At 33.6% G+C, this 12,576-nt stretch overlaps 1 protein-coding gene across 4 annotated transcripts in view; it reads right to left on the minus strand.

Annotated features, from left to right (window-relative positions):
- Window positions 1–12,576, minus strand: part of Arhgap29 (Rho GTPase activating protein 29) — a 69,011-nt gene that overhangs the window by 28,350 nt on the left and 28,085 nt on the right. For all 4 annotated transcript variants that reach the window (XM_010608039.3, XM_010608037.3, XM_010608038.3 and 1 more), the window contains exons 3-4: window positions 10,700–10,834; window positions 90–186 (exon numbers count right to left, since the gene is read on the minus strand). In XM_010608039.3, coding sequence (XP_010606341.1) covers window positions 90–186; window positions 10,700–10,834 — 232 coding nt within the window. The remainder of the gene's footprint in view (window positions 1–89; window positions 187–10,699; window positions 10,835–12,576) is intronic.

A 12,576-nucleotide genomic window follows, 5' to 3' on the forward strand; every position in this document is an offset into this window, starting at 1 on the left:
TATATATTTTTTTTTTTTTTTTACTGGATTATGCAATATACTCTAAGACATCTCAGGCCCATTTATTTAAATGACGGTCCTCCACTTACGTATTTCCAAAGGTAAGTGCCAAAGTTTCAATGGAAGAAGACACTTCTCGGAATAGATCGTTTTTATTTTCTTCATTAACTTCTGTTAAGTTCACAGCTATGGGGAAAGGTTGGTTATAATAAGTAAAGGAAAAAATATGTGAAAGAAGATTTATATAAACAATTTAATCTTTTAAAAGTTCACCTTAAAAGACTGGGATACTGAAAAGCCTAATATACAAAATGGACAGAAATTTCAAGTTCATCATTAAGAAGAACATACAAAAGAATCAGTTTGCATAAAAGTAGCTGGCATTCTAAACTGACTACTATATACACTGTATAACTTCACATATCTGAAAAGTGAATTAATGTGAAATCAGTCTGGGAGTCACAGGAATCCATGCTACAGCAGTGGTTTGTGTTATTCTCTTCTGTTTTCTGGCTGGCTGTTTTGTTTTGTTTTTACTGGTACTGAAGATTGAACCAAGAAATAATTTTCCTGTCTCAGCCCTGCAGTATGATGGGATTTTAGGTGTCTGCTACCATACCTGACTTCTTGGCATTTTAAAAAATAACGAACTACACTGTGACTCACTGAAGTATATACATACTATGAACTACCTATTATTGAAGTCATATATACATGTGACATATCATAAAACCTGTAATGCAGCATATCACATTTGTAAAACCTCACTCCCTTATAAAGTTTAAATTCCTACTGATCTACAGTCTTAGTATTCTAAATAGGTATCAATCACCTGGGTGGGTAGGGCAAGGTCTTAGCCCAGCCTTTATAGGAAATATCCCTGACCCTCAGCCTTACTGAAAACCCTTGTAGGCTTGCTATGTGACTTGCTCCATTTGACCCCCACTTAATCAATATTACCTGGGTGACTGTATTAGTAATCTTATTGGTTGGTCATGGTTTTGTCCCACCTCATGCCCACCTTGTAATTTTCCATTAGGTCTTATAGTTTAGTTCCACTTTTTACCCGCCTCACCACATGGCTTTGCTGCATCAAACATCTTGGAGAAGTGGGGTGAGTGGGCAACCCACTTTTTGGTTCTCCTTCTGTCTTAGACAGAGGTTTCTTTCCCTCGATAAATTTTTCCTACTCTTAACCTCCATTGTTCCTTGAATTCATTCTGTGATTTTAGAGAACATGAACTTGCTTTGAGGTCCATGTTAAATGTCACACAGATGCCTTATATTTACAACAAAAATAGAGTGACAGGCTGCATTTTGTTAATGCAAACTGTGAAACGTAACTTGAAAAAAAATTGTTAACTTCTGGATGCACTCTTGTTAAAAGCCCAAATACAATTTATCAAAACAAAGTTTGAAGGTGGAATTGGTGTTTTTTTAAAGTTTAGCATGCTGGTTCCCTGCCCTGAATTAGTCTTTTTAGTATCCTTGCCAAAAAGGAAGAGAAGCCACATGTCAGAAGGCATCTTCTGCTATACCAGTTGTTTTTAATCATGGATAGGAATTTTTTAAAACAAAGTTGATCCCATCACCAAAGATTTAGATTTCACATGTCTATAGTAAAGCACAGGTATTTTTTTTCAAAAGCTCTCCCAATTGTTTCTAATATGCAAATTGGGTTGGAAAGCAAGAATTTCTAGGTAGGAATGAATTAAACCTCAAGCCTATAAATTCCATGAAATTAAAGCCAACACTTAACATTTATGAGCCTTCACAGATCTGGGGGACTAAAGCCCATACTTCTAATTAGACTCTCTAATACAAACCTCTAATAAATACTTCTAATACAAACAAAAACTTAGCGGAGGCCAGGGATTTGGCTCAGTGGTCCTGCTGCCTGATTTGCAAGCAAAAGGGCCAGAGTTCGATACCCAGTACAGAAGAAGAAAGAAAAAGAAAAACTTAGGAATCACTGAAAATACTTTAAAAAATAGATTTCTGTTTAGTCCAAGATGGAGAAACAGATTATAGTAGTTCTGCCTGAAACAACTAAAAACAAAAATAAAACGTGGGCAAAATTTAAGAAACAATTTTCAAAACACCACATTAAGGCAACAAAGGGCAGTAATCCCCGACAGATAAGAAATAAAACATAATAAGCTTACAAATGTGCCAGCTTACTGCTTAGTATCAAAGTACATTCTCAAGCAAAAGCCCACCAGGGATTAAAAAAAAAGTCACTTTACACTTATGAAGGAATCAATTCCTCAAGAGGACATAAGGCTATATACATTTATGCATCTAACAAGCAGACCTTCAAAATGAGCAAAGCAAAAATTCATAGAACTGCAATAACAAACTGTGATGGCAAGGAAATTAGTGATAGCTAGAAATTTCAACAACCCACTCAATAACAGACAGAACACAAAAAATAAGGATAGGAAAGCTTCAAACAATACTATCAACTACTTTGACAGCACATGTATAGGTCACTCTATCCAGTAACAGCAAAACATGTTCTTTTCAGATATTTACCAACATATTATGGGTCATAAAACAAGTCTCAATGAGTTTAAAAGTATTCCAATTAGGCAAGACAGAAATAAGTACTGAAGATTTCTGAAAAAATCCCAAATATTTGGAAACTAACACCCTGCTAAAAACCCATGGTTCAAAGAAAAAAAAAAAGAAAAATAGTATTTTTAACAGAATTTGTAATAGGGCAGGTGGAAGTGAGGTAAAGGGAGGAATTATAATAGGGCAAACATCTTGATGATGATGGTTTTGCAGGCATATATATATATGGAAGAATTTAATGAATTGTATCCTTTAAATATGAACAGCTTATGCATAACAATTATACCCCAGTTAAGCTGTTTTTAATTTTTTGTTGGAAAGTACTTTAAATTATGATATGCACATAATAGCATCAAAATGTAAAGCTTAATCATATTTCTTAACTTTGACCAGTTAGACTTTAAGGAAAAAAAACTTTATAACACTATCCAAAAGTCTGTAATTATTTCTTCCTGTAAGTATACGCCATGGCATTAAACATGACTAGAGGAGATTAAAAATAATAATTATAATAATTTTAAGTACTGAAAAGATAACTATTTGAACAATTTTCCTTCTCTACTTAATGAGCTTGCAGCTACCTAATGAAAATTCCTATTATTACTTTTGCCTCCAATTTAAAATAGCCCTATGTTTCTAATATTTCTTCTTACTCCTTGACGTTTCAAAGAAGCCTGGCTCCTTTCCAATAACTTTCCCACTCTCTCCTATATTCTCCAGAACTCTATACTATTATTATTCCTACTTTCATCCTTCACTCTCTTCTATTCAATTATTATTTTTTCTTTATATTCAAGACTCATATCTTTCCAAGGTGGAAAAAAAAAATGTTTATTTTACCATATTTCTTCTGAAAGTTACAATCCAATCTAGTTTACTATTTCTTCACTAGCAAACGTCTACAAATAGGTCATGCTGTATTACCCATAATACTTTCACTCCTAAATTAATCCTGAATTCACCAAGATTTCACTTATTACCTATTTTAATAGTTATCAAGTGCTGAAAAACATTTACTATGAAGGACCAGGGATTAAACATTTTAGGGTTTTCAGGCCCTATGGTCTTGCAACTACTCAGCTCTGCTGAAAGAAACCATAGGTGCTAACATAAACGAAGAACAATGGTAGTGTTTCAATAAAATTTAACTTGCAACAAACAGAAAGCAGGCTACATTTGGCCCATTAGCCCTAGTTTGTTGACTCCTAAGAGGAGGAACTCCAAAACTAGTCTTTCTATGTTAGGTCCTACACTACATTTCATAACTCAACTCCTCTATGCAACCGTTTCCTATTTTATAAAACAGGGATTATGTATATTAAGTCATTATGAAAATTAAATGAAGAACAGAGCCTGCCTGATACATAGAAAATGTTCAATCAGTACTATTATTTTTGTACAATGTTACTAAATAACACTGTCAACAACTTCCTATCAAAAATGGAGCCTTTTCCCCTTATTTTTCCACAATTTTACTACTTAATATATTGACAACCTTTGACAAACCTCCTTCTGTGCCCCAGATTCCTCATCTGCAAAATGAGAGTTGATATGAAAAGTTGTGAATATTATTACATGGGATAACTCCTGTATACAGTTTAATGGTGTACAGTAAGTCAGTCCTGAATAATGTAAACTATAATTACTGCAAATATTAACCACTTCCATTTAAAAGATATTCTGCTGTCTTAGAAGCAATGTATTATTGTAACTGGAAGAAGGGTATGAAATTTTATATCTGAATTCAACTCCAACTTCTACTATTTCTGTATTACTCCAGATACATCAGCTAATTCAATTTATTTACATGCAATGTAGTACATTATTCAGAAAAGCAGAAAAAACAAACATAAAGGATATAGAGCACAGTGCTTGATACTCAACAGACTTGAGTCCCTTCCTCAGTTCTGGATCTATCTGTAGACAATCTGTACGTCATAGTTTTCCTCACTCAGCCTATAGTTCTCATCTTGCTTTCATCTCTATACATTATTCCTTCAGAGCTTCATTCACTTTCATACCTTTAAGGTAATGAATCCCAAAACCACCTGTCTACCTGTAACCTCTGAGACCCAGCACATTTCCAACAGGTTTTTCTTGATGTTTTGTTGTTTTATTACCCACACACTCTCTTCCATTCACTGCTGAGCTCATTATCTTTGCTTTCCAAATGGTTCTAAAATATTTTTCTTTCCATGCCTACTTCCACTGACTTAGTTAAAATTAAGAAGCCCATATTTTACCTATAGTCTAAACTATTAATTGATATTTCCATCTCCATTATCTTCCCTATAGCTTTTCAAAATCTAATCAAAACATTACTTAAGGTTTATATAACTGTCTTAGGTTACCTATTAAATCACAATACTAAGCATTAAGATACACTTAGTGTCTCTTTTAAAAAACACAAGGATTTCATACACATAACCTACTGAAGTAAGAACTTTCAAATCCTTTTACCAAAAACTTCAGAAATAAATATGCATTAAAATATGACCAAATAGAACATGTAGAATTTTTGAAATATATAAAAATCTTAAACAAGACTACTGCACTCTGATTTTTCTTTTGTATTCTTTTCAGTTTCAAAACACTGGTGACAACTTTATGTTAGAAGTCAGGGCCTACAGTTTGAAAGTCGCTGTATTAAAAGATATGCTGAAAGGGGCGGGGAATTTAGCTCAGTGGCACTGTAACACCTGCTTTGCAAGCACAAGGTCCTGAGTTCCATCCCTGGTACTAAAGAACAAACAAAAAAACCCTTGAGATATTAGACACATAGTTTCTATACACTGAGTCAGTCACCTGTGCTTCACATCCTCTAAATTACCTCTATTTAGTGATACAGTGAAAGAAAAGCCACCATTTATATGAAAAGGAAAAAAATAGCACAAAATATACCAGGAAATATTTTAAAGGTTCAAGACCTACATAATCAAAATTTGCTTCTTGGGAACACAAAACACACTTGAAGAAATACAGTGCATACTATATTCTCAGGCAGAAATGCTAAATACCTAAGTTCTCCTTAACTTAAACTATAAATTTAACTCAAATCACCCTAAGAATGCTAACACATTTTTTGAACTAGATAAGCTGATTAAAAAATTCTGAGGAAAAAATAAAATTCTAAACAAAATGGGTAACAGAACAGCATGATAATGGCATATGACTAAACATACGATGAAACTGATTAAGATCCAGAAATAGATGTTAAGTGCCACGGGTGGCAGTGCACAACTGTAAACCCAGCATTTAAGGGGCTGAGGAAGAAGGGTCACCTCAAGTTTAAGGCTGGTCTGAACTACATGGCTAGACCCTGTCTCAAAACAAAACAAAAAAACAAATCCAAAAACCAAGACACAGTATAAGTAATACATGTAAGAATTCAGCGAGTGATGGTAGAAGTATCATCTCCAGTTGAGAAAAGATGAATTATTGATAAATTAACTATATAACTAACTATATGATTTGGAATATATTAAAGACTTAAATTTAATAAATTATATCTGAAAACATCAGGAAAAAAACCTGGAAAAAATTATATAATCTCACAACAGGGAAGACTCTCTAACAGTGATAAAGGACTGATAAATTTCAAAGCAAAAATAAGATACATCAAAAGAAAAAAATATATAATTTATATAGAAGAGTAAGGGCTAATTTTATTTATACAAAGAGAATTCCTACAAGTTTACACTAAGAAAAAGACCAAACACTAAGAAAAAAACAGATAAAAGATCAATTTACAAAAAAGGATGTACAAGTTAGCACAAGCCTGTAATCCCAGAAATCTGAAGCAGGAAAATAATGAGTTCAAACCCAGCATGGAAAACTGAGGAATTTAGCAAAACCTTGCCTCAATGTTTAAAAAAGGGTCTAGGGATGTAGCTCCTACAAAGGCTCTAGGTTTAATCCCAAGTAAAACAAATAAACAAACAGGAGGAAATGGCTCTAAAACAAAATGATATTCAGTTGCTTTCAAAATAGGGGAAATGCAAATCAAATCTACACAGAGACACGAGTTTTCACTGATAGCCTAGATAAAGCTTGGTAACCAGAGCTGTTTGGTGTAGATAATCAACCTGGTCAGCACTGCTGCCTGAAGGGGTCTATCTATAGAGGACCCCTAACAATATCAAAAAATATAAGCACACAGAGTCACTGATCCAGCAATTGCCCATCTAAGAATCTGCACAACTATTTACTGAAGCATCATTCCTAATGGAAAAAAAGTGAAAACAATCCAAACATCTGTTAATAATGAACTGGTTAAATAAAATAAATATTAATGAACTATCATGTAGTTTTGGAAAAATAAAACGAGTTAGAAACAATGAAAAAAAAAAAAAAAAAAAAAAAAAAAAAAAGAACACTACCATCTATAAAAAGGAGGCTAAAAGTGAACAAATACATGTATTTGCACGTATGTATTTCTGGAAAGACACAAGAAAACAGTAATGGCTGCTAGTTATTCAGGGAAAGGAATGGGTAGCTAAGGGTCTGAGGTAAGAAAGAAATTTCATAGTAGAACACCATCTTATACTATTTTCATTTAGAATTGTATGAATGAGCTGCATAATGAAAAATTAAGTTTGCAAAACAGAAAGAAAACATAAAGCTTCTACAATCTTGGGAGGTATAATTAGGCTTATTTTTCTACTTCATCTGCCTGTTCATAAATACAAGGCAAAATATAGACTGAAAACCTATAAAGTTTTTTCCTTTTATATTACAAATATAATTGACCTAAAGAAATGAAAATATAAATAAGTACATCATAAATTACTGAATTCTGAAGATGTCTTTATCTGCTTCAAAAATAGGCTGTATCTCTACTACCATATTGCAAAAATTTGTCAGATTGAACTTCCTGCTTGGAAACAGGAGGAGACTCAGGAAATACAAATCACTATTAGAATAAATGGAGAATAGCTAGGATTTTTTTCTTTTAAAGTTATAACAAGGTAAATTTCACATTCAAAATAAAATATGGGCAGTTAAAATTCCAATTTTTCATTTCTCGTAAAATAGATTTCATACATTCCAGTCTGTATTAACACAAGATTATGCATCTCTGATATTAAAGTTATTCTGCATTATATTTTTTCTTTCTCTTTTCCCTTTCCTCCCACCCTTTCCTTTTGTAAATTTGAAAAATGCACTTTACCAGTAAATCCTACAAAACACATGAACTATGTTTTGCTGCCCATACTGTTTTGTAAAAATGTAATCAGGCGGTTAGATTAAATGACCTAAATGTTCATTATATTCCTTTGGCATTTAGATCTTACCATAGTTTTTCTTAAAAGTTCTCTCTAAAATAAAGATGATAGTTTTTTTGTTTTTGTTTTTGTTTTTGCATAAAATGAAGTATGTGAAGCACTTAGATGGTCTGGCATAGAATAGACACCTAAAAATGGTTTGCCTTTCTAGATTTTAAAAAGTAAATCACCATCAAATAAAATAAATAAACTCTGATTTGACCTCTATTCTGCAGGCCACTGAGTATTTTTCATTTGGAACACCAACATATTTTTAGAAGGCTTCCACAGTAAGAGTGGGGACAGGGAAGACGGTTTAATTTAAAAACACATGAACTTAACCCAAAGAAAACACTTCTAAAAGTTTTCTGATCTCATAGAATCCTACTGAAACAGTAAGTTTCCCAACAATAAATTATCTTCCTCTTTAAAATTTTAAGTGATACAAAAGCAAAATAGTAACAATGACCCCAAGTAAAAAAGACAGTCATTGTAGGAAAGGCAAAAGACTGTTTTACCTCAAAGATAAAAAGATCTTCAAGGCGGCTGAGAGACCACTCTCTTCAAACTGTTTCTGGAATGTGGATACCAAGCACACTAGTGTACTCCTTCCCCAGGACATCCTGACTGCACACAATAGCCACTGACAACAATTGAACTAGGTGGCTATTTCCAAGCATGGAAATTTTACTATCTATAGACACAAATTTCCCTATCTAAGTAATGTTAAATGGCCCTTGTAAACAATCTATTTAAAAACAAATTTGGTTACTAAGCACATTTTTAAAAAGTCATAACAGATGCTATGCATGTTTCCCACTTAGAATCATCTACAGTACATGTTTTTTCCAGTACTCAAAAAAAAAGAAAAAAGAAAAAAAAAAAAAAAAAAAAAAAAAAAAAAAAAAAAAAAAAAAAGGAAACCACACAAACAGGATAAATCTATATCATGAAGGGAGGGTGTTAAGTATATGAACTATTTTATTGGTTATGTTTTTATTTTCTCTTTCTGCCTCATTCCTTCAATTTGCCCTTTGCTCTCTCCAAATAAGAGTATGGACACCAACTGTCATGTTTTATATTTACTAGATGCCCCCTAAATCCTCACACATTTGTGGGTGGGGCTTTGGAAAGATAATGGATATAACCAGGACAAGACAAGCATCAGCAGATCAGTGCATTGATAAGTTTATAGCTAACTGTGATTTGGAAGGTGAAGCCTGGAAGGAAGAGGTAGACTGTTGGGGGCATGGCCTGGAAAGGTCTATCTCCTTCCCTCCTCCTTTGATCCCTCTCTGCTTCCTGCTGCCACCAAGCCCCTCTGTTAATGTTACTCTGACTTGGAGTCAGAGACCACAGACTGAAACCTCTACAAACTGTGAGCCAAAAGAAACTCTCCTTATTTAATGTGTGGGTGTTGGGTATTGTGTCTCAGTGATGAGAAAATAATTAAAGACACCAATCTTATCACGTTCTTCATATTCAGAGTTCTTCTTCAGGGACCTCTATGGCAATCCTAACCCTGCCAGTATTCCAGCCCAGTTAATGCCTACATTTGACTTCTGAAACTCAGGATAGGCAACCTGCCTCCCCCAGAGAAATCTTTCTTTTCTTTAATTAACCTCAGATGGGCTGCTTATTGTGTTTCTTTGGAGCCTGTGTATACCTTTATCACAGAACTGATGACTGGCCATGACTTTGTCTTTCTCTGACTCTGCTACCCCACTGTTACCCACAGGTCATTTTCATGGTCCCACTATTTGAATCCATAATGCCATATAAGTGTCATTTTACACTGATGATCACTTCTTAAAACCCTGCACTTTTAAAATTCTATATTTTTCTTCAGATCATCTCCCTACCTACTAAATATTTCTCCAGTTTGTCTATCTTCTCTCTGCCTCCAGGTTTCATATCAGTCTTCTATCTATCCTGCAAACTCTGAATTAATGTCATCCTCTTCCATTACCACTTCTATATCAAAAATTCACAAGCCTGCATCTTCAAATTTCTCTATAATCCTTAATGGTTATCCCATCTTATATTTTATCAAATTGACATCTATTTCCTTTATACAACAACCAACATTACAGTAGTACTACACCTATTTCTGGCTTTAGATCAAGCCTGCAGCCCTTATCAAGACATTATTCCTTTCTCTCTCTCTCTTTGTACCAGGGATTGAATTTAGGACCCTTGTGCTTGCAAGACAAGCAGCAGCACCACTGAGCTAAATCCCTGGCCCAAGACCATTATTTCTAACCACCTCCTAACAGATTTAAATACTCTCTTCATTCTTAATCCTTATTATATATTGAAGCTCAGCATATTAATTGCAATAATATTAAATGGCAAGTCATTTCAGAGGATGTCTCAATTCTTAATTGTTTAAGTGCATAAATGCATTCTGCCATATATATTTTTTCACATACATAACATTTATAATTTTAATTTCATTTTCAGATCTTAAATATTTTTTTCCATTTGGTTGTACAAATTGGAGTTACTACAAATGGCTATTTTCCAACAACACTTATTATGGTCACATATAAAGGATTCCTATACCCTAATAAACTCCCTCAAAAGAGCATGCATTTGTTCATAAAACTAAAATTTTAACATCACTTGTTTGGTTTAAGTACTTTTAGTGTTTGTAGCCAGATAAAAATTTAATTTTTAAGGTGTACTTGTGACTTAGTGGGAATATTTAAATATCAAAGTATATATATACATAGCTCTTTGTTGATTCACACTATATAAATGCCATCAGAGGACATGGCTATACAGTCACTATGAACCAAATTGAGCCACATGAATCTTTTCTGCTCACAGCAACCTACTTTTCATATCTTTCTTACCTTTCACTTTTGCAATAAGTACTTCTGCAGCATTCTGTAGACCAACAAAATTGATGTTCTGATGTTTATTCATTACAGACTTTAAAATACACAGAAGTTCCTCTAGACGTATATGAATGACTTCTTTAAAACAATCTTTAAAAGGAAAAAAAAAAATTTAAATGTGTTTCTAAAGCAAAATTCTGGAAACCTAAGCTACAAAAGATAGAAGCTCATTCAAAAAGAAACACTGGTTCCACAACTTTTGCCTACTACACATTAAATTCTACTTTTACTACAGTAATTATATATACAATTGATAATGCCCTCAGAAAACCCTTAGTCATTTAAATTCATTAAGGATTTCAAAGGCTCTTTCAAGCGTTGTCAATTTACCACAGCAGTACCTTTTTCATTTTTAACCAGATTTTCTGTAAGGAAAATAAGGTGTTTTCTGTCTTACAGTTATTACTATCACATGCTTACACATTCCTGCCTTGACCCAACACTGGGTGGCTTGTACCACTGGTGGCATAAAGTGGTATAGTCATGTATGGAAAGTTACTTATACACCACTGATGGTTCAAGACGCCCAGCAATGAGACATTCAAATTATGCTCTCCTCACCATGGTGAGTATGTTAATGTATGGTAACAAAGCTAAAAGCCCTAAAAAGTCTGATAATATTAAGCAATATTTTTAAAAACACATGTTAATTTTCCACATCAGAACTGATTCTTTATAGTATCAATTACTGGAAACCAGTAATTCACAGGTGCAAACCATTATTTGACCTTCTTATTTTCAAAAGTGTGATATACATTACATAAAATAAAATATATAGATCTTTAATAATACATTTTTGTACTTTTTAGAAAGATGGAATCAGTTGCCAATGATGAAAAGCTAATGGATCATTTAAAAATCCCAGATGATTGCCTCCTCCTGAAAAAATAAGATTTGGTTATACCAAAACCACCTTTCTCCTTGGTCCCAGCAGCTGAAATAAAGAAGTACATTCTTAGAAGCACATTTTTCCCAAGACTCACTAGTCTAACCCCAGAGTACCCAACTCATTTATACCACCCCTGCCCAGAGGAATACAAATAAGAGCTTTACAACCTCTGTACATAAGGTGACCATATAACTTACACTGAAACCAAAATATTTTTTTGAGTAAAAAGAGTGCTTTTCATAATCATGCTAGCACAAGCAGTGTATTTCTGGAACACCATTCCAGGTAAACTCGAATATATAATCACCCTGCCTTTAAAACTCTGAAGTAATCCTCAAAAGTTTGAAAAGATAACCACCTTAAATACAGTATCCTGATATAATTTTATTTCTGCAACCTTCTATAGCACTAGTGTTCAACTGATTAAGTGTTTAACACGTGCTAGGAATTCTCAAAAACATTTAAAGGATGTACTGTCTTATGCAATGTTCACTTTTATCTTATTATGTGATCTAAAAATCCTCATTATACAGATGAGAAAACTGAGGCACACCTAAATTTGCCAAGTTATTAAACAATGGAGCCAGAATTTAAACCTAGGGTGTATTATTGCAGCACTTATGCTCTTAATGCTATACTGTTCCCCTGCTCCAATAACTTAAAAAACAAAATATCTAAAAATATGTTATTTTATGTACACAAATTATTCATTTGTTCAGAAATATTAAGAAAAACTACAGAATAATAAATATAAAATATTCCATCATTATCCATCATATATTCCATCAGTTCACAGCCTTATTGAGAGAGAGGGCTGGGGATTTAGCTCAGTGGTGCTGCCACCTGCCTCCCAAGTGCAAGGTCCTGAATTTGATCCCCAGTACCAAAAGGAAGGAAGGGGGGAGGGAGGGTGAGAGGAAGAGTGGGAAAGGGGGAAAAGGGG

Source organism: Fukomys damarensis, unplaced genomic scaffold, assembly GCF_012274545.1.
Source record: "Fukomys damarensis isolate Sample0158 unplaced genomic scaffold, DMR_v1.0_HiC HiC_scaffold_33, whole genome shotgun sequence".
NCBI lineage: Eukaryota > Metazoa > Chordata > Mammalia > Rodentia > Bathyergidae > Fukomys > Fukomys damarensis.